Source organism: Azolla caroliniana, unplaced genomic scaffold (genome assembly GCF_043228905.1).
Source record: "Azolla caroliniana isolate FFs.n. ecotype wild unplaced genomic scaffold, voAzoCaro1.0.p SCAF_7, whole genome shotgun sequence".
NCBI classification, from domain to species: domain Eukaryota; kingdom Viridiplantae; phylum Streptophyta; class Polypodiopsida; order Salviniales; family Salviniaceae; genus Azolla; species Azolla caroliniana.
The window spans coordinates 17,556,533-17,578,308 of record NW_028230442.1 but is presented as its reverse complement, the minus strand read 5'-3'; the positions used below and the strand labels follow the sequence as shown (position 1 = coordinate 17,578,308).

The 21,776-nt window shown below is 35.7% G+C and overlaps 3 protein-coding genes across 4 annotated transcripts; 1 reads left to right on the top strand and 2 right to left on the bottom strand.

Annotated features, from left to right (window-relative positions):
- The first annotated feature begins 2,883 nt into the window (after positions 1 to 2,883).
- On the top strand, positions 2,884 to 5,835 carry LOC147862124 (uncharacterized). Its single transcript, XM_087322646.1, has 3 exons — positions 2,884 to 3,649; positions 4,756 to 4,967; positions 5,434 to 5,835. Exons 1-3 carry the CDS (start codon positions 3,310 to 3,312, stop codon positions 5,815 to 5,817), a joined length of 936 nt encoding a protein of 311 aa, XP_087178772.1. The 5' UTR covers positions 2,884 to 3,309; the 3' UTR covers positions 5,818 to 5,835.
- A 2,243-nt stretch (positions 5,836 to 8,078) lies between these two features.
- Positions 8,079 to 14,375, bottom strand: LOC147862123 (26S proteasome non-ATPase regulatory subunit 12 homolog A-like). Of its 2 annotated transcripts, XM_087322468.1 has the most exons (11): positions 14,196 to 14,372; positions 12,375 to 12,563; positions 11,701 to 11,808; positions 11,458 to 11,562; positions 10,926 to 10,982; positions 10,189 to 10,385; positions 10,002 to 10,101; positions 9,816 to 9,928; positions 9,000 to 9,135; positions 8,839 to 8,916; positions 8,079 to 8,516 (listed from the first exon to the last, which is right to left on the bottom strand). In XM_087322468.1, the coding sequence occupies exons 1-11, from the start codon at positions 14,301 to 14,303 to the stop codon at positions 8,298 to 8,300; spliced, it is 1,410 nt and encodes a 469-aa protein (XP_087178594.1). In that variant the 5' UTR covers positions 14,304 to 14,372; the 3' UTR covers positions 8,079 to 8,297. The 2 variants fall into 2 exon arrangements, with proteins under 2 accessions (XP_087178594.1, XP_087178593.1); XM_087322467.1 differs by having other exon boundaries at positions 10,002 to 10,385; positions 14,196 to 14,375.
- Positions 14,376 to 18,681: 4,306 nt separating this feature from the next.
- LOC147862122 (chaperone protein dnaJ 49-like) lies at positions 18,682 to 20,114 on the bottom strand. Its single transcript, XM_087322342.1, has one exon. It carries the CDS (start codon positions 19,960 to 19,962, stop codon positions 18,868 to 18,870), a length of 1,095 nt encoding a protein of 364 aa, XP_087178468.1. The 5' UTR covers positions 19,963 to 20,114; the 3' UTR covers positions 18,682 to 18,867.
- Positions 20,115 to 21,776: the final 1,662 nt, after the last annotated feature.

Below are 21,776 nucleotides of genomic sequence, written 5' to 3'. Positions count from 1 at the left end.
AATTGGAATGTGTATGTCTCTCCATTGAATAGATCAATCCCTCCATTTGATTGTGTGGATAATTTTATTCATTTATGAATTGTAGATATCCTTATGTACTCGCAATGATTTATTTCGTTGTGAGATTAGACATCAATGTTAACATGATGAAAATAATGTTGCATTTCATGCGATAGGGTAAAAAAGGTTGTTGGCTTGTCCATGAGGTCTATTAGTACGTAGCATAGAAGCCCGCCTAGCATTTCCTAGCATTTCGATAAAATTAGCGCTTATTGGCTCGTGTACGCATTCTAAGAACTTACACAAGCAACCAAAAAAGGAAAGATTACCTATGAACTTATATGAGGAATTATATATGCTTTTCCTTATTTGCTATTGTGGATATATGTCGAGGGCTTGAGAAATTTGACCATTCAAAAAGCAATAGATCAAGGTATAATCATCAAAATGTTCAAATGGTTGGGAAAGGAAACACCCGTTGCAATAAGTAACATGTTCAATTGTGTTGTGAAACAAGGCACGACTCAACATTGATGACCAAATTGGACTTAACCATCATATAAAGAGGGATATATAATTACAAGAAATAACTTTCAAACACTTAGGGTCGGTTCTCTAATTATTATTTTGGGTGTGTAATGGAAGCGAAAGCAAATCCACAAGTTTGTGAGAACAAGAAGAGGACATATGGACAAACACGTTTTCAAAAACATTGCAACACATAATTATACTGTCAATCTTGGAGCCCTAATGGAGGAAAGTCATTTGAATGTTGGAGGGTTATATAATTTCTTTATAGCCCTCATGAAAGCTTTATGAAATGGTGCCTCATGTGAACATTTGGAGTTGCGTGGAAGAATTGAATGCACAATTGGTTACAAATTCTTGAATTGATGAGGATATGATATGTCATGTGAATATGGAAGCTGTAGTTTAAGTTTTCTTCACAACAAATTTGGTGTTACAATAAGGATGCTTAGTGTTACTGATCTCTCCCGTCAATGCATCAATGAATTGGAACGAATGTTTGAAGACTCGCACAAATCAAGAAAGAATTGGATAGGCCATCATTGAGGAATGCAATTGTCATGCTCTGGTTATACTTGGCGGTTACAGTTTGTTGGCGAACATTTTCTCAAGTTCAACTGAGCAAATTAGTTTCGTATTAGATAACACGATAATTACTATTAATGTCTAAAAGGACGCAAAAAAAAACATTTAGTAAGTGCTAATAAATTCAATGTATGGCTGCCTCAATATATAGAATGGATTGTGGATATGAAAAGGATTAGAATGATTTTAGAGAATGAAAGCCTAAACAAATAGAGATAAAAGTGTAAGCGATATAAAAAAGGGTTTTACACAAAGGAAACGAAACACGTGAAAAATGGGTCGAGGAAAAGGGCATATTTATGAGATATAAAGAAACTATAAGATGTCTGGAAAAGTGATACAATATATTGCAACACGATAACATGGGCATAGCATGCCTAAAAGGTAAATGAAAAAGTGGAATTCATCACAAACACGTTGACCCGTACAAAAGGTTTATTGAAGCATCAAAACGTTATCTCTTCTCGAATGACACGGGCAATGTTAGAAAAACTAAATCCAATTACATAGTTGGAAACAATGATTGCTAATCCAATTTGCAGATAAGTTTGAAGTCTTAATTAGTGCAAATGTAACCTCGGATGCACTCATATGTGCTTGATGGAGAGACATGCTCTTGTGTAAGCTTAAACCAAGAATCCTAGGGTAAATAAAGAGCATGAGTAGAGGTCTTTTTTTTAATGTCGGACACACATCATGAAATGACGGTAACTATGTGAAGAACTAGACAAGTAGTGCAACTGTGACAATCTTTTCTCTATGTTGAATTGTGACGAAGAAGAAAAGGCCATTGAATTAGAGTCAAAGCCATAGAATTTAATTAGGTTTACTATATATTAAAAGAAACCATGTACAAGAAATCAAAAGAATCGATAAAATCAATAAAACATGTAGTGACCAAAAAATATAAAATATGGACGAAATCTAATGGTAAACGAAGAATTTCACACAATAAACTCCACAAATGAAGTCATTGGAAAAAAGTTCAGGTAGACGATATTTCCCAAACAAAGTAGTTCAAACAAATTTCAAGAGGAGGAATTGATTTGTGGACGGAATCCGAAGGCAAATGAAACAATTCACACAAAAATCATGAATAAGACACTAAAATATGGATGCAAATTGAAAACTTCACACACAACTAAAAAACAAGGGATAAGCATGGGAGGAGACAACTTACCAAGACATTCTTCCTATGAGAGCATTATATTGTTTCATGAATTATTTGGCCTCAACAAATCTATGTTCAAGCCTATCTACAACATGCCTAAATCCTAACTCCTTTTTTTGACAATCTTATGGCCTATTATGCTCCTACCAATGCGTCTATGCTACAAGAGACGGAGTTCATAAACACTTTTCGAAACACCATGGGTATGTTGTTCTGGGTCTCAGTGTCCATGAACCCTAAGCCTTAGTTTATACAATTTAGTAAACCCTAGATCCATTCTAGAAGGCTAATGATTGGGTAAACTAACCTGGACCAACTCATATAGATGGTCGATCCATCATAGCTAATTCAAAAGTTGCGTGACATCCTCTATCGTGGAATGTGGAATCATCCACACAATACGATTATAAACTTTGATCTTGTCATTGCCAAGTTAGACAATACTGTGGAAACTTTTACTAAATTCTAGATGTAGATGAGAGTGGCTACATAAAAGAGGTCATCTAACTAACATAGATGACCACAAAGAGGCAATAAATAATCCGAAAAAATGTATAAATACAAACCCTTCAAAACTTTCCTAAACTTGCTATCATGGAAATCCTAAAACACCACATTATGCAAACCCTAGAAAACTTTCCAAAACTTGGAAACTTATTAGACATATTAGCATGGAAATCCTAAAAACACTTTCCAAACTTGGCTATGCATCCTCATGAACTTTTCCTAATTAAGGTTATTTTCTCTTTTCCCAACCCATTTTAAACCTCATATCATGCAACTCAACTCCAACGTTTGTTCATCTAACTCCAATAGTTTTGTCTAATTCAATACTAATACAATCCTAATATTCTAAACTACTCTAATCCAATCCAATTGTAACCATCCCATATGATTGTTAATCTCACCCCATCCAATGGCATCATGTTAATTCCATCCAATATTCCAATCTTGTTAATATAAACCAAACCAATCCAATCGAGGTAAGGAATCTAGCTTTGAAACAAAAAAAGTGTAATTTGGTGATGGGAACCTCACCAACTAGCAACAAAGATGATGGTGACGGTAGTGGTAGTGGTGAATATGTGGATGCAAAGGAGGGAGGTTTACTCCAACAACCTCTCCTTGTGTCATCATCATCAAATTCTCAAAAAAGGAATGATGTCATTTTACATGCTCGCAACACTTGGGGTAATGACATGAAGATTGATGGGCGTGTTCTTCCCTCCTCAAGGAACGATATCCCCACATGCCCCCCCAAAGGTGCAGAAGAGTATGCGAAAAGTATAATCTATGGAGGGTTGGATGCAATTGTCACAAGTTTTGCTCTAGTTGCCTCTATATCAGGAGGAAGCCTCTCTTCAGGTTTTTCGAGTTCTTTAATCTCTTAATTCTATTTTTCGCTTTTTCATACCCTAGCAACTTATTGAGGATATCAACCTTAATTCATGGGTTTGAAAGGTTACAATAGTTAACTTTCATACAACATATGTGACATATCCGAGTTCTCTAATCTCGTAATTCTATTTTTCGCTTTTTATACCCTAGCAACTTATGAGGATAGCAACTTATTGAGGATATCAACCTTAATTCATGGGTTTGAATGGTTACAATAGTTAACTTTCATACAACATATGTGACATATCGGTACAATGTTGTGGGTTCATATATATATGTATAGATATAGATATAGATAGGTGTGACACCAACAAGATTTGTGCCCTATGTATTTTGAGTTTCATTAAGACCTCTCTGTCACCCTTTAGATCACTTCTTGTCATAAAAACTATGCATCATTGGTGATTATTAGGCTTTAGGGTTCTTATAATGTGGGCGGGTGCATGGGTGCATGCTCGTATAACTTGCATCGTTATTCATTCTCAATACATTTTTTCTTTATTGTTTGCTTGCCCACTCACACTCTTTTAACCCTGGTAAAATAACATGTTGTCGTTGTATGGTTGTGTCCTTGCCCATCATTATGTTCATTTGTATATTGTTGCTTGTTGATGTATCCCGTTTCAACCTTAGTTAAAGTAATCCACTTTGGATGGATTTATTGGGAAAAGATCTAGTCGAAATTCCCATGTGTTTTGTCTTTGTCACAATGAATGCCCTTGAGCAACCCCCTTTTGAGCAACTAGTTATATGTACTCAATCAATTGTATGCTCAACGTATCCCCTTTTTCCAATTATGGGTTTTGTTTGAGCCATTATTTAGACAATTTATCTCATATCCTTATTCTATATTTTTGGGGTACACCAAGGGATTTTGGGGGAAGAATGGAAACTCATGGATATTTGAAACAATAAAGAAAAACCATGGGCTAGTTTGTAGCTTTTTCCTAGAATTAGCCACATTTGGGGAATATGACAAGTGGGGTATTCCTAAAGTTTTTTTCTTGCTTAATAGATATGCCTACAAGTGCAAATTTGTAAATAATTATTGTTGTTTATTGCCACAATTGCAGGGGCAGTGTTGGTGCTTGGTTTTGCGAATTTGATAGCCGATGGCATCTCCATGGGTTTGAGTGATTTCGTTTCGAGCTCTACTGAGCGGGATTTAGCTTTTGCTTCACGAAAAGCAACGATTTGGCGAATGGGCAAAGATCCTCATTCACAGATTCTTGATTTGGTTGACACATACAAAGCTCAAGGAATGAGTGAGGAGGATGCCCTTATGGTATATGCATTTATTTATCTTACTTCAAAACATTCTTTCATAATGTCATGCATCATGAGAAAAATCCCCTAGAGGTTTAGGTTAATTTTCCCGAAAGGTCTCAACTTTTCATTATGTTCCTAGATGCCCTTGGTTAGGTTGAGTTCACCTCTTTTTACTTTACCTAAAGCATTTGCCAAAAAAATGACAACTCAAGGGACATTAGGGCACTTCAAAACTTTAATCTATAGTAAATATGTGTGCCATGACATTGATAAAGAAATGCCCATCACCTCATCAATTTCATTTTCATAGTGATAAATTAAGTGCACTCTTTTTGGGATGTTCTAGGCTGTGTATAAATTTTAACCTATGTTTTCATGGAGGAAATATATGTGCCATTATGTTTTGCATTTGTTCTATTTCATATTGGAATTCAAACCTAACATGGTCGCTTCTACTTCTACATCAAATTGATGTTTGTTAGGTAGTCGAGTGTTTCTCCAAATACAAGCAATTACTTGTGGATCAAAAAATGACAGTGGAGCAAGGGCTAGTTAATCCTAATCCATTAGAATCTCTTTGGAAGAACGGGTGTGTAACATTTACTAGTTTCATAGGGTTTGGTTGCACTCCATTATTGGCATACGTTGTGTTGAACCCTTTCACCGAAAACAATCGATTGAAATTTGGAGCCGCATGTATAGTTACTGCAGTCGCCCTAATAGTGTTGGGGCTTGCCAAAGCAAAGATATCGGGTCGGAAATATACATCTTCCATTTCCATGGTTCTTTTGAATGGTGCTTTGGCTGCTGGAGTCGCCTACTTGATAGGTTGGCTTCTCACAAATGTGCTACATATTAATGCTTAATAAAAAATGTTCCGTTAATTTTGTTAATTTCATTGTTACTCGTTTGTTAAATATGATGACTTTCTCAAGCTAATTTGGCAAGAATGTGTGTTTTAAATATCACAAACAAATTCCTCAAAACCTTCCTTAAAGTTTGAGTTGGTCTTGGTTTGAAGATTTCTTATTCATCAAACATTTGTTCAACAACATGGTGTTCTTGAAACCTTGTAAAATAGTAAAATAATTTATAATTTATATTGTAGTAATTTGATGGATTTCTCAAGTCGTGCGCGAGTTTTGTATTGTGCTCAAATCTCGACAAATAACCACTTGAATTTTGTCAAATTACTTTGTATTTTCGGAGAGAGAAATTTTAAGACAAATTGATCAAGATCATTAACAAAATTGTTGATACCTTCATTGTTGTACATGACAACTAATATAATGAATTCACTCAAACTTGAGCTCTTATATAGTTGTTTAGATTGTACTTGCGTGTGCAAACATAGTGGATCTTGGTGGATGTAAAGGAACTTGGGAATGAATTCCCTCATTTGAGCTCTTAGGGCTCGTTACATGTTCAATCAATGGAAATAAATTCTCTCATAGTATATATACCTCCAATCTTATACTATGAATTCATGTATCCACTAGTTGGGAGCTCCAATTGTATTTTTATTTATTGTGATTACATGATGCCTCTTAAGATATTTTTAACATTTTCATTCATCTTTGGGGGTTGTCCAAATTTTATGTTTGGTGTTTTCTTCTTATATCTGTACATTTTGTAAGCAAATTCATTCAGATGAGATAGCAATATGATTATGTTTATGTGATTATTCACTTCATAGGTCATAAGAAATAGCGTAGGGGTGTGATTGTTCAATTCATGGGCAATGTATTTGGTTTGAACTATAGGGTGGCTACCTCATTGACAAATACATAGAGGCACTTGTATTATGCCTTAATACCTCTAATTGAAGACATTACAATATCAGTAGTAAAAAAATAAAGTCTTTGTTTGAGATAGTAAAGGATTGAGATAAGGAAAGTCTTTGTTTGAGATAAAGGAAGTCTTTGCTTAATACAATTGGATATTGGATATCAAGCAAACCTAACTCATGTTTTTGCATCTATTATGTTTACATAGTGGGCAATGGGCATCATTGGTTTTGTTTAAACCAAATGTGGTTGTATGGTGTACCAAAGCTCCAAATAGAGATAATCTTGAGGCTAACACGTTTGATTCATTCAACCTTATTTGATGAAGAACCAAAATGTGTAATCTTGGGCCTCTCAAGGTGAACATCATGATATAATTCTCTAGTGTTACCCTTAACGAAGCATTTTTTTACTAAAAATAGGTTTGGAAGAGCATGTCTGTGATGCAACAATGTGCCCAACAATCAAAGCTTCTTGTTGAGTGGGGACTGGTTCAAGCTCAACATAGCGATGTAGATTTGGTTGAAAGAGCATTCTCCACACCAATCACTTGATGATGAGAATGGTTTGCTTGATCACTAATATTATTCAATCAATGAACCAATAAACTGCATTGGTTTTGGAAGCATGTGCTTGAATCATTCAATCATTCAACAGGGGAACACCTAAAAATAAATGACATGAAATGAATTCATAAATGGAAGTAGAGATACTGGACTACAATTATGGAGGTGTGAAATAGCATGCTCTTCATCGCATGTTCATTGAGCTTCTCCATTATTTTGTTTAAACACTGATAATTCAATCAGGAGACAAAACAGGTGTAAAGAGAATATATAAATAGAAATGAAACAATGTCCAGAGAAAGAGTAGCACAGTCTAACCCTTATTCCATTGGGAAAACAAACATCGTCAGTTCAAAATAATGGAATAAAAACTAATTCATAACTACCAATCTCATCCATAGTTTCTTGCCATAGAATTGATTTCTATCTGCAGAAAGATGGGCATTGGGACAGTGGGCTTTTGGTTTTCACAAGACAGATCTGTACTGAAGTAGTTTCCAAAAAGCAGTAATAATTTTAATAGTTTCAAAGACCCATTTCTGAGACGTAACTGGCAACCTCCATGATCATTAAAACATTTGAAGAATCTGTTTTTATTCGTGATGTTAATTAACATCAAGAACCGCTATTACTTTCTTTCCATTCAACATAGACAGCATTCAGTATATAAGGCAAGTGCAAGCTGTGGATGCAATGCAATACATGCTTGCACTAGCTGTGTACACAATACATACAAAAGCATATAAAAACTACTTCCAACACTAGAACGTAAGATGTCGAATATCAATGTGCATTCCAGCAAAGACAATAAAAAGGGTTTAAAAAGTTTCATTCCATTGTCTTATCATGATGATGTATTGGGATATGTCAAATGTCTCTTAAAAAGTCTCGTCCCATTGCCATAACATGATAACATATCAACATAATGTCAAATATCTCTTCTTTTTGTGAAAACATTCTCCGTCTCTTTCGTTGCTTCTTCCTTCAAAGTTCCTAAGCTTTCAGAGTTACTCTATGAACCATAGTTTCTCTGTGGATCTGGTGACAACTCTTCTCAACAAGGTCAAGAAGCTTTTCAATGTTCACAGCCCATCCATTCAACGTCTCGTTGCTATCTTTAATCGTTTGGAATGAAACAATTCCAGCTGGTCTATCAACTTTCGCAATTAGTGTCTTTGATACAACCATGTCTGAAAGATGCTTTTCAGTTTCCTGCGATCATGAATAAAGCATTTTTGTCAATACCCTAAACACTAATAATAGGATAGCACTCCAAAATATGGTAAACTCATTGCTATTGTATGTGCTATTTGAGCAATTATATGGTCAATTGGGTTATTTCCATCTGTCTGAAATATGTCCTGTTTGGGAAAAAATTATATGGCTAATTCATTCCCTTCATCTCTGTCAGGTGCTATTTGTGCAAATTATGTGGTCAATTCATCTTTGTTCTTCTCTTTTCCAGAGTTCATGAAGGTTCTTTAGGTAATAACAAAGTAAAAAGAAATCCAATTGTATTTAAGGATATTCTGACCTGTAAACTGAGGTTGAGCAATTCTGCAAACCGATCCATCTTTATTCTCGTGTAATACTTGGAAACAACAAGTATGTTCTGAAATAGATGGCAGAATATCAGTAAGGGAAAACAAAAATCTTCATTACAACAATATTAATTCACCCTCATTGAGCACTTACATGTTCAATGGCACGCTGGCGAAGATTCTCGAAGGCCTTTTCACCCAGTGTTTCTGTAGTGAACTCACCTTCATAATTGCTCCAGAATGTATCCCACTGTATCACCTCCATAGTAACAAAAAGCTTGAGCAACGTGCTGCAATACATGGATCATGCAAGCTATAATATCAGATACACAGATAAAACCAGAAGAACTTACTTCAATACTTCAATTTACTCCACTTCAATCCATATGATTAAAACACTGTAAGCAGCCCCAATCACATCAAATAAACCACAACAGATTCTGATAAGAAACATTTTCAATCCCATCAGACTGAGGTTTGGCCATAACAGGTTCTGGAAAGAATCATTTTAATGGTATTCACGCATGAATCAGGATTATAGGATACTTTGTTTGGCTTGATAACCTCAAATAAACCACAACAGATGCTGATAAGATACGATCATCAGTACTGTCAAAAATTAATATCTTTAATTTTCTTTACAGGTATGCAGATTATGTCAAACGCTCAAATGAATACTAGATTGCAAAAGTTTTGGGGTAGGTTTTATTGATGACATTCCTTGACACCATTATACCAATAAAGAACAACATTTTGATCTATACTCCCAAGAAACTAAATGTTGATAATCAAGTAGACAAAACTCCCAGATAATTAGACATTGATTGAACCGTGGCACCAATAAATTTTGAAATAAAATATTTATTCATTACAAGAGAACAAAAACAATGGGTGCCCTCACAATTGGATTAACAGAATAATAATTAGAAAGCATGCAACAATTAAAGCAAAATCAAATGAGCATTCTTACCGAAACTTTGGGAGATCCAAAAGCCTCTTGTCTTCAAGGGTACTATTAAGTAGACTTGATTGCATCGGATCATGCGGAGATAAAATAAGGTACCAACAAATTTTCTTCAGGATCTGTTCATAAACTAAAAAATAAGGATTGCTAATTGAGTTCAATGAAGAGAAAGAAAATCACATGATAACTTACAGGGATGCCTCGAGATGCATCTTCCTTGATAGATGGGGTATCATAAATGGCTTGATAACTCCGACATATCTCCAAATAGTCATTATTATGGGAATAATACCTGTTATAACTCAAAAGAGAGAATGAGAAAAAAACAATAGTAATTACTTTACAATAGAAACTCTGGAAATTAAGCATGCCCTTAAACCTTATCATCAATTCATAATAGATGAGTTTCAATTCCAGCAATGATGGGATCTCAGGTGGCGGCGCCTCAACAACCGAATCTCCTTCTTTAACCTTCTTTTTCTCTTTTCCATCATCTGCTGCAAATACCCTTGGACTAATCTTGCGTGAAAGAATTTGCGCTCGCATGTAATCCTTTCGGTCCAAGCATAGCCGAACCTAACATCCAGAAATCTCACTTTCAGTATATAGCTTTGAATAACATTTAATTGAATATCTAACATCATCCACAAATCTCAAATTTGATCTATAATTTGAGATCATATACAATTGAATATTTACCATGTAAAATATTAATTTCAATGTATAATACAGACAGCATATTATGTAAGATCTATCATCCATAAATTTCAACTTCGATAATAACAAAATCGAACATTTACCATCCACAAATCTCAACTTCAATATATAACTCAGAATACAATGAATAATACAGATGACATATTATTGAATATCTATCATCCATAAAATTCAATTTTGATATATGAACCAAGCAACATAATTGAATATTTACCACCCACAAATCTCAGTTTCATATAGTTTGGAATAGTACATAATATCTAACAACCACAAAATCTAAACTTCACGCAATTTGGAGAAGCATATAACTAAATGTTATCAAATAATTCATCAAGTTAAAACCATCACCTAGATAAGCTTCACGAATAGATATTATATAGAGGGTAAAGTAAGCCTTACCTGTTCCAGAATAAAAGCTAATTTTTCCGTTTTGGCCATAGCTCCAAAGGTTTCCACCTGCAAAATGACACTACTTTATTTAGCATACTAATTTAAATTGATAACTGCACCAAAAATTATAGCTATAGTATTAAATTTTAGTTTTCTATTAAAGCTTCAATATCCATATGAATATTTATGATGATTGAATCTATATATTTTTTGCTGATCAATTGCAATGGCCAGTTAGGCATCTTCAAAGTCTTTATTCTGTAGTGATATTAAAATTCACCAGGTTACTATATTTACTATGTGGTGGTTGTTTAATAGTATAATTCAATATTCAAACTCTCGGTAATCTCTTTAAATGCAGATCTTTAGGTATAAAAATGCACAATATTTAGACAGTCCAAATGTCATGAATTGTTTCCATTGTCCAATAAAAATGAGATAGAGATGCATGTATTTATAATAGTATTCACACTAATTACAGATAAACAGATGTGTTCTCAACACATCCCTAATAATCCTCTATATGCAATAATTAGCATACCGCAATTTCTTGCATCAACTCAGCTGCCTCGGCAACAAGACCTTGCTCTTCCTTAATCTTTGCAAGCCTTCTAACTAGCCTTGCTCTTTCCAGTTCTACGTATATCTGTCGGGATTCATAATAGCCAAAGTTTAATTTGATCAGTGGAAGGCAAAAAGAAAAAGTGAAAGCTCAATGACACTTGTACAATGAAAATGCCAAACATATAAAAATAAATCTGAAGTGACAAAAAAGAAATCCAACCTTTCCTGCAGAGACAGTGTTGAGCGTTTTAATCAGCTCAATGCGTGTTTCCAGATCTGGCGTTTCATCAATGTATTCCATGCACTGTTTAACCATTGCAGTGACTGCCTAAAGTCATATAAAACCACAGGTTAACAATTGTTTAGAGCTATTAAGAGCTCTTTGTTAATACAACTACGAAAGATTCTTCAATAGTAGAACTATTATGCATTCTTCGTTGGTAATAGAGCTATTAATGGTTTCGAGATTCGCAATAGACCTAATAAGGTTTCTTCTTTGATAATAGTGTTATTAAAGAATCTTTTGATACAGAACTGTAATGTATATTTTGATAATAGAACAGTCACAGATTCTTAAATATGCAATCATCTCTGACATATAACTGTTTCAGCTAAGATCTTCCTTAGATCTTTGATGGTAAAATATTAAGCATGCTTTGATGACAGAACCATAGCAAATTATTTTATATTTGAATTAATGGATTCTTTGATAGATGAACCATTCCTCTATAGATTCTTTGCTAATAAAGCTGTAAAGGATTGTTTTGTAATTGAACTATTACACAATTAGAGAATTTTTTTAAATAAAACAATTGAAGGGATCGTTCTTTGACAATACAATCATCAAGGATTCTTTGATACGCAATCATACATGACATATCTTCTTAAATCTACCTGTTTCAATTGAGCTCTTCTCTTAGAGATGAGGATGATTTGATCATTAAGCTTCTTCCATGCTTTTGCCTCGCGACATAGTTGCACAATAGCAAGTACAATCTTCCTCGTACCAACAATGTCAGCAACCAGTCTCATTTGCTTCTCAGAGTTTAACAAAGCCTCTATTGCAATATCTAGCTTTCCCTCCTGTGAAAACAAATCCTCATTAATTACACTGCATACTTTGAGGATAGAAAATTCTTCACCGTGACTAACAAATCAATCAATCAAAGCTACATTGCATAGAAAAGACATATGTTCTCAAAGACGAGAAAACACTCAAGATGTAATCTCTTATTTCGACTTACAGGCCATTTTGGCCTCTTAAAAGACATTAATATATCTTTCTTTCTCCCCCTTGAAAAACTCGTTATTGATCACGCTGTTGACCTCGTTTAAATACCAAAAGAAATTGAATAATGGGAAGAAATCACACAGCAGACTTTGTTAACAAGACAACAAATCACAATATACACGACATCTATCTAGCTTCTCTTCATTAATCACGAGAACAGGAAATGAGGAGCAGATCACATGGAAAAATCTCATCATTAATCATAATCATGTCATTCTAACAAATATGATACCCACATAAATTATAGAGAAAGACACTGATCCTTCCATTCTTGAGATCTCTTCACTAAATCACACTGTTACATTTATCACATTGCACTGAAAAGAAAGAAAATTGTATCCCTTTGCTTCCACATCATGCCAAACCTGTACTCATGAAATCAGGTCATATATCTCTCTAACACTACAAGAAAGTCACAGCACAAACGAGGGAGAGGGGGAGAGGAAGAGAGAAATCTACATTTTAGCTTTCGCATACTGCCAAAACCGATATTCATGAGTTGCACTACAGATCGCTCTTCATGAATCTTTAGCAAGAAAATCATAGAAAGAGCAAGCGGAAGTGTGACAGAAGGAAACAAAACATGTGCCTTTGCTACATATATCGAGCCTAATTTGTACAGTGATGACAAAAACTCTGCATATTTGAACAATAGAGAGGGAAAAAGAAATACATCTAGCTAATGCCAAAACCTTTATTGTGAAAAATCTCTCTGTTAATCACTCTAAAGATCTCTTTTAACAACACAGGAAATCACATAGAGGGAGAAATGGATAGATTCAATAGATATAAGCTGCATCTGATCAACCCTGACCAATCATAGAAAGAGAATGAGAAGATGCCTTCCGGCCCTAACTTCTCAGAGGAACGGAAATGGATAGTTTCACTTCAACCCCCTACTTCCAAGAGAAAGGAATGTATAGCATGATTTACCTTCAAACTCTACCTCTGCCAACAAAATGGAGGCGAATATTTACCTTCAACTCCAAACCGTACGGAGAAGGAGATGAAGATACACTTTCAAATCTTAACTTCTTAGAGGAAAGATACAGCAAATATTTGCTCCAAACCCCAACTTCTTAGGGGAAAGAGACAGGATAGATTTGCTGCAAACCCTACCTTTGCAGAGAAAGAATGAATGAATGAATGAAAGAAAATCACGTAACTGCTAAAGCCCTAACCCTGCAGAGGAACGGGCAGGAAAAGGCGCAGTACATATTAAGACTAACATCGCGGAGAAAGCTGAAACCGTCGCATACCTGCAAACCCTAACCGTTGTATGTTTCCGTCAAACAGACCCCCTAGCTTGAAGCCGAAGCGAGCAGAAAAGGGGAAAAGAAGAAGAAGAAGAAGAAGAAGACGAGCGTTCCTTCAAAACCCTAACTAATGCAGAGCAGAGAAAAGGACAGAGAGATTTCGCTAACCTTCAAGGCAAGGGTTCGTTGGAGCTCGATCTCCTTGTCGAGGGCATCGTAATCGACGCCGACCTTGGGCTTGGTGGGAGCAAGGGAGTCGGGAGCGTCTTGCTCCATGGCTGCTGTTAGAGGGGGGCGGATCGAACCGACACAAAGACAGACACAGAAACAGACAGACAAAGAGAGAAAGAAGAACTCAGAGAATCGGAAGAAAGAGAGCGATGATTGCCGACTGAAGAAGGGAAAAGAATAGAGAGACAGAGACAGAAGACAGAAGACAGAAGACAGAAGAAAGGAAAGAGAAGGAAAGGGAAAAGCTTTTTTGCTTTTTGCTTTTTGCTTTTCGCTTTTTTGGCTTTTTTGGCTTTTTTTGGGCTCCTCGGAAAGCACTTGTCTTCTGTTACGCACACATAATAATCTGGCAACGGTTTAGTTCGGTTCGAGAGTGTCAAAACCAAACCGTTTAAACATTTTGAAACTTGAACCAAACCAAACCGAAGCACGAAGCCATTAAAACTAAAACTGTTAAAATCGAACTGTTACAAACAATAACAAACCATCAAACCGTAAAAACCACAGTTTCATGGTTTGGTTTCGGGTTTCACATTAGGTCAAAATCCAATTTTTCAGTTTTTTTTTATTTTAAAAATTTTCATTATTTCAAATTTTAATTTTTTATAATTTTTAAGATTTTTCCTAAAATGTGAGAATTAGGTAGGTTGTTTAAAAAAATAATTAATTGGCAACCCTAAACCATCAAACCGTTAAAAAAAACTTGAAGCGGAACGAAACCAAACCATTTTTACCATTAAGCTACGATTTCGCAGTTCTGTTCGGTTCAACCCGAACCATTGTCGATTGTTAGGCACACATGTTCCCTACATACAAACATACTTCCCATCAACCCCATGTGAATACCTAAAGGGAATTTGCATAATCCAACATTATAATCATCGTCAGACCCTATATCGTGGAGCAAAACAAGTCTATAACCTCTCGAAATCCTAGTTGCCTGAAAATCCAATTGTTCTCTTTTGTGTAACCAACATTGAATCATGTACTATATCACCAACCCAAGCCTTTTCATTCGAGAAGTTTTGAAATTTTGGAACAAATGTCTACTACCTTGCCCATCGCAATGCTCATTTGCAAGGAATTTGCATCTTGCCTCGTCAATGGAGTTGAATCCCACTACACATATTCCCAAACAATACTTTACTAAGAAGCCAACAAGTGATTAATTGTCATTGATCGTGCACATGTTTCATTTGCCTATCATTGTCACATGCAAGCCAAACATTAGATTGAATAGGAAAAGAGGGTAGAATAGAAAGAAGAAAAAAAAAGGGGGGGGGGAGGAATTTATATTATGAGCATAATGGACAAGCCTTACAAGGATGTATCCAAGACTAGCATTGAACTGAAATGGTTTCAAGAAGAAGAAGTGTCTTTTTGTGATGTCATGACACCATCTCCTTCCTTTGATGACGGCTTTTGTTAAGAGTCTATTACTAATCAATAGACGAAAGTAAAATAAAAGAAAGGTGAATAGATTGGATAGAAGAAACCGTTCCTCGTGACCGCCCTAGAGCTATGATCAAGCCATTGCTATCATACTACCAATGTCCCATTCTGACAAATATTAGCATGACTAGTAACTTGGAATAGGTACCATTAGTGTAGGAAAGCCTAGCCTACACTAATGGTGTCTCAAGACTTTAGCCTTCTAACATAATGCATTTTATGAGGGTAGCTAGGCCTCATATTTATACTTATTCCAAGGCTAGTTGAATATTGGTTTTCAAGGCTCTCCATTCATTGGTTGTCAAGATCATGATAGTGCATGCACATATCATTCCTTCTATCCAATTACATGAGCCCCATTCTAAAATTAGTGAAAATACCCTTCACTTAGGTTTTATAAATATTAGTGGCCTACCCTCACCTACATTATGTGTGCATAACAACTTTGTTGAAGAAGGGTTATGGATTATGATAATTTGAATTGGAGTTCTCCCTTCTTGTTTGGTGTGGGTGCACTTGTAGGCATTCTTTGTGTACAATGGAAGTTTTGATGTAGTTCGCTCTTCCTTGATGAGGTTTGGTTCAACGATTTTGTGCGTCGGTATAATACCTAATGTTATAATTGAGTATGATACCTAAATTTATTATTGAGTGCTCATATAATAGTAGAGCATGTGCAAGATTAGATCATAACTAATCATGTTTCCCATGTGTGTGTGTGTGTGTGTGTGTGTGTGTGTGTGTGTGTATACACATGAATGTGTATGCGTGTGTAATTGTTTGTGTTTGTCATTCCTTATGGGGCCAATTGAGGGCATTCAGGAAATATGGATGTGTAGAGCATGCATATGCTAAGAAGAGGAATGGGTTGGCTAATTACTAATTTACCATGGAGACAACCAATGTGTATAGATGTGGAGTAAATAATGACATGGTAGATTTGGATCCTTTTGCACCCTTAGATGAAGTCATGAAAAGATTATCAAATTCATTCCATTATGCAACCACAAATTGCTTTCTTGTACAATTGGCAATGCACCCAAATATGGTAGAGCTACACAAAATAGTCAATATGTTTAAGAATGTCATGATACTAGGAGACGCTTGGAATGCCAAGTAGCTCAAAGGATTTGTACACACAAACAAACACGATTGACCTTCCAATGTGTTGTGAGGAAGGAGAAGACATCGTGCTTGGGTAAGTTTTAATATATGTAATTGCATGTATGTGTGTATGTATATAATAAATTTTATGAGGAGGTATATTTCGAATTTTAGGGAAGTCTTCTTTCATTATTTGATTGGAAAGGGGAGTCGTATTTCGGGAACATAAGGTTCCTTGGTACTTAGTAGTGCCCCTTTTTTTCGTTTTTCAGGTAACATTTAAAGGACAATGCTCAACCATGTATCAAATTGGTCATCACCTACCACTCTTTTTCCTATGACGTCTTATCTCAGAATTTTCGTAAGGCTCTAATGAAGTAACCTACAAATATAGAATGAGTGGGTCTTTCTTCTAATTTAGACAAATGACTAGTTGTTGGAATGCTCGACTATTATTTTCTCCCAAATCATCCTCATGCTTTACTAGTTTTTATGTTATCTTTGTTATAAGTTCACTCGGTGTTTTTTCTTCAATTTGTTTTTGAAGTCCCTCCTCCATCATTCAAGGTAAGTTTGCAAACTTTGCCTTTTTAGTTGTTATTAAATCCAATGCTTTATCTTCTAGTGATGCTCCAAACAACTAACTTTTTTCCATGTTCGCCAAATATTGTTCAAATTCCTTGCCCTCCACTTGTCTTTACAACTTGCGAAATGGATGTTGGGATTATGTCCTTCCCCTTTGAATTTGGAAAAAACTTGATGATTGTTATCATATCACTGTTAAAAGTTGGTGGCAAAATTCCCAAGGCTATCCATTGGCTTGCTTGGTGTGCTTTTCGGACATTGCAAGCTTCTTTTGTCCAACTTATATTCTTTTTGTGATTCTCTGAATGTTTTGTTCGGATGTTGTTTGTAAGTTATTGTCTCTTTGTATTCCTAGATTTGTCCAAGTTTCCACATTCTCTACATGTTTTCTTTCCATTTCGAAACCATTTTTCTCTTCTTATAAACTAGAAGTAACGATATTTTTGCAAATTGTCACTTTATTACATGAACAAATTTAACCCTACATCATCTCCACTCTCATATGCATGCCTTCTTGATTCACTTTGCGGAATTTACTCCAGAACTACAATATTTTTTAAGGAAACAATATAAATTTCGATACGTCATTAATTATCCACAGAAGTTGGTAGGATGGAAGGTGAGTACTATTACTTTGGTCAAAGGGTAGAAACTCCCCATTTCAATCAAAGGTTTTCTTGGAAATTTGATCTCCTCTAGAGTCTTCCTTGTATGTATATCCTCAAATACATATAACAAACAAGAACAAATTTTATGCTGTACAAATGCTTCGACACAAGCTCTATAAAACCTTTAAGAATGAGGTGGTCATTGCCCATCATTAAACAAACAACTTCGAAGGGGGTAATAGCTATCAATGTCTATGTGCAATAAGAAATTATTCTGTACTAACATGCTAAAGTCATTGCATGACAAAGTGAGGCCCAAATGCAAATGCACAAATCCGTCAAATTTCATATATATTGATGGTTTACGCATAGACATGAGCATTTTTTTGTTTGAGTTTCAAATGTTAAATATAGTTCGTCATTATGTAGTAAACTTAAAACCCATAATGAGGTAAAACAAACAGTGTGGTTATCCAGTTCACAAAATTGAAGACACTTCAATAACCACCCTCATGAAATGTTTCTAGGATCTAAAAAGCATTCTTCTATGTCACTTATCAAATCGCTTACTTTTGAACACTAAAAGTGAGAAGAATTTAGAGCAAGGAAACATCCCAAACCTCGACTTAACATACAGACATTGAGAGCAACGAATGCATTCTTGTGAGACCAAATATTAGATTAAAACTAAATTCTAATGCAAAGAGATACTCCACATAAATACACATAAATATGCTTGCAACTGAATAGTGTCGAAATATTCCGAATGTACTATTCCTGTGCAGTGTGTTTAAAAGGAGAAAAGCATTACAATATAAGTAATTGAAGGACTCAATTGCATGCGAGACAATTCAAAAAGCTCAGTTAACATAAAACTGTCTCAGCGCATCGCAGTTAGGTGTTTTTATTGTAGGATTCCATCGCTTCCAATCCAACTCACTTCGACAATTGTGCTTGAGAATATCTCTATACTCTCTTTCCACTTGATTCTCAATGTTATTGCGAGTCTGACTACCCACTGGGTAATCTTGATCGAACTCGTATGACCGCACAAAGAATGGTACTGCATGATCTTTGGTCACTTGTTTGATATTATACTGTGCACTTTGCTCTAGGCTGAAAGTAGGCTTTGAAAAGGGTAAATAACTGAATAGAAAAAGCAAAAGTATGGGCAAAATTTGAAGCACACTCATTAATCCTCCAAAGTTCACTTCACGGGTATTCACACGTGGACCGCCTTGTTGTCCACCTGTCCTAAAAGTTCTTACGAAATGACCCCTCTGAAAACCAGAACTTGCATAGGGTGAACCGTTGAAGAATGCATTAAAGATCTCATTGGCATCGAACATGTCTTCATACACAAAACCATTCCTTTGGCGTTGCCTATATGCTTGTTGAGCAACATCATGACCATCCTCGGGGCCAAATTGATCATATTTTTGCCTGAGTTCTGGTTCACTAAGACATGCGAATGCCTTGGAAACTGCCTTAAATGCTTCATCAGCCCCTGGAGCCTTATTTTTATCAGGATGAACCTTCAAAGACACCTTTCTATAGGCTTTTTTTATCTCTTCACCAGAACACTCTTTCTCTAAACCAAGAATCTGGTAATAATCTTTGGTTCTCTTGATGCGTCGGACAATATCAACTTGCTCTACCGTGAATCCTCGCGTATTACTATTGCTAGTATGGGAATCGCCATTAGATTCACTAGGTCCAACACCATCTGAGCTACTTGCTTCATGAGTATCCTTGCTCTTCTCACGTGGGGGGAGATCAGTGTCTTGTTCTCCTATTTCTGATTCTAATGATGAAACCAAGTTTTCAAGAGGTAAACCAGGATCTAACCTTAATGCCTTGGAGAGGAATTTGTGAGCTCTGACCTTATCACCTTCCTTGAGAGCTCGGTTTCCAATGCTCAAACAATTCTGTGCAGCATCTTTGTTGCCATCCATGCTGTGATATGTGATCTTTGATACGGGATATGGATACTGTGATAAGGATCAGCAACAATATATCATACAGAATCGGATCCTTACCGGAGATGGAGCCCAAACGAAAACCTGTGTGCAAAAACTACGTGTAAGTTGACTTAAACAAAACCATCCACGAGCAGAAAATAGATGTCTATTGGACTCAAACTTCTGTACAACGCATACAAAAGAAAAGACAAACAGAACAGATGCCATGAATGCACATTTCGTGAGTGGGAAATAATCCAAATCTGACATAAATCCACATAGAATTCAATACATTATCACACTTGATTAATTGAAGAGTAGCCAAATAAGCAACTTCTATTACGTTCACGGAACCATTCGAGCTTACATTTGCTGAAATTGAAATTGTCAACCTCCCAAATGGGATTCTCAATACCTACAATTAATCTTGTCTTAATATCTTGAAACCAACATAAGATGATATTTATGAAGATGAGAAGGTTTATGATAATATTCATGAAGACGAGAAACATCTTCATTTCTTAATAAGATCAATGCCATCATCACAATGCTTTTGTTACTTGCATTGCCCATTAACATTGGGAAGTAGTAATATTTGCCCAGTTTTGTAGTGTGTAGGCCAGCCATCATAGCTTTGGGCTACACTTCTTTTCTCTCTTCTCCTCTACCTCCCCCTCTCTAGTAATAGCCATTGGTTTGAATAATATGAACTTGCTCTACAGTGAATCCTTGAGTATCATCATTGCTAGAGATAATAGCATTAGAATCACCATTAGATTCACTAGGTATCATAATAAGTATCCCAATGGTAAGGCTTTGACACATGTATTGTAAGGTCAAGGGCTCAAATCCTTTTTTTAATCCTGAATGTTGGGTTCTATATAAGGCAAGAAGGCCTATTGATCGTATTCAACCTTACCTCATTATAACATGAATATTAACTCTCGTAGAGCCCTAAAACTCCTTTGCACTCGATCACACAACGTAGGTATTGAAGTTGCATTATGGAATCAGAATCAGACAAATATAAAGGCATGTAAGATATGCAAGGAAGGGCTAGTAGAGGATGAGTATCACTTGCTTTTTACATGCTCTGCATATAGTGCAATTCATGAAATCTATGATGATATATTAAGAGCGGGTGATGACTTGAGTGTCACACTGAAGAGAACACCTAGAAGGTTGGGCTCATATGTGTATGCCTTATTCACACATCGAGATTTGGTGCTTCAAAGTATGAATATCCCTTCTCAGGAAGGAGACACACATCAAGATAACTTTTGAACTTAGGTCCCATGGGTCAATATTGGCCTCCCTATGGATGCTAAAAATATCTATCTATCTAGGTCCAACACCATCTGGCCATAAATTATATGGATGATATGAATTCACCCATATTTAAAGCCCTGATTTGTCTCATACACCAGTTTGGCCTCTAGTGGATGTTAATCTCCATCTCTATTGCCTGTTTGTTGCTTCTTTACCCATATTTAAATTATATGGATGATATGAATTCACCCATATTTAAAGCCCTGATTTGTCTCATACACCAGTTTGGCCTCTAGTGGATGTTAATCTCCATCTCTATTGCCTGTTTGTTGCTTCTTTATTTCAACTGTTTTGTTCCTTCTCCACTTCTGATTAGACCATCTCTCCTACCATCAGATTTCTCACAACCAAAACGCTCCTCCTCTTTACTGAGATTTAAAAAAACATTGTTTTTTATTCTTAGCATTTTGGCTTACTTCGCTGCTAAACTGGCTTTAGCTTTTTCTTGCTTCAGCACAAACACTAACATAAAAGCACAT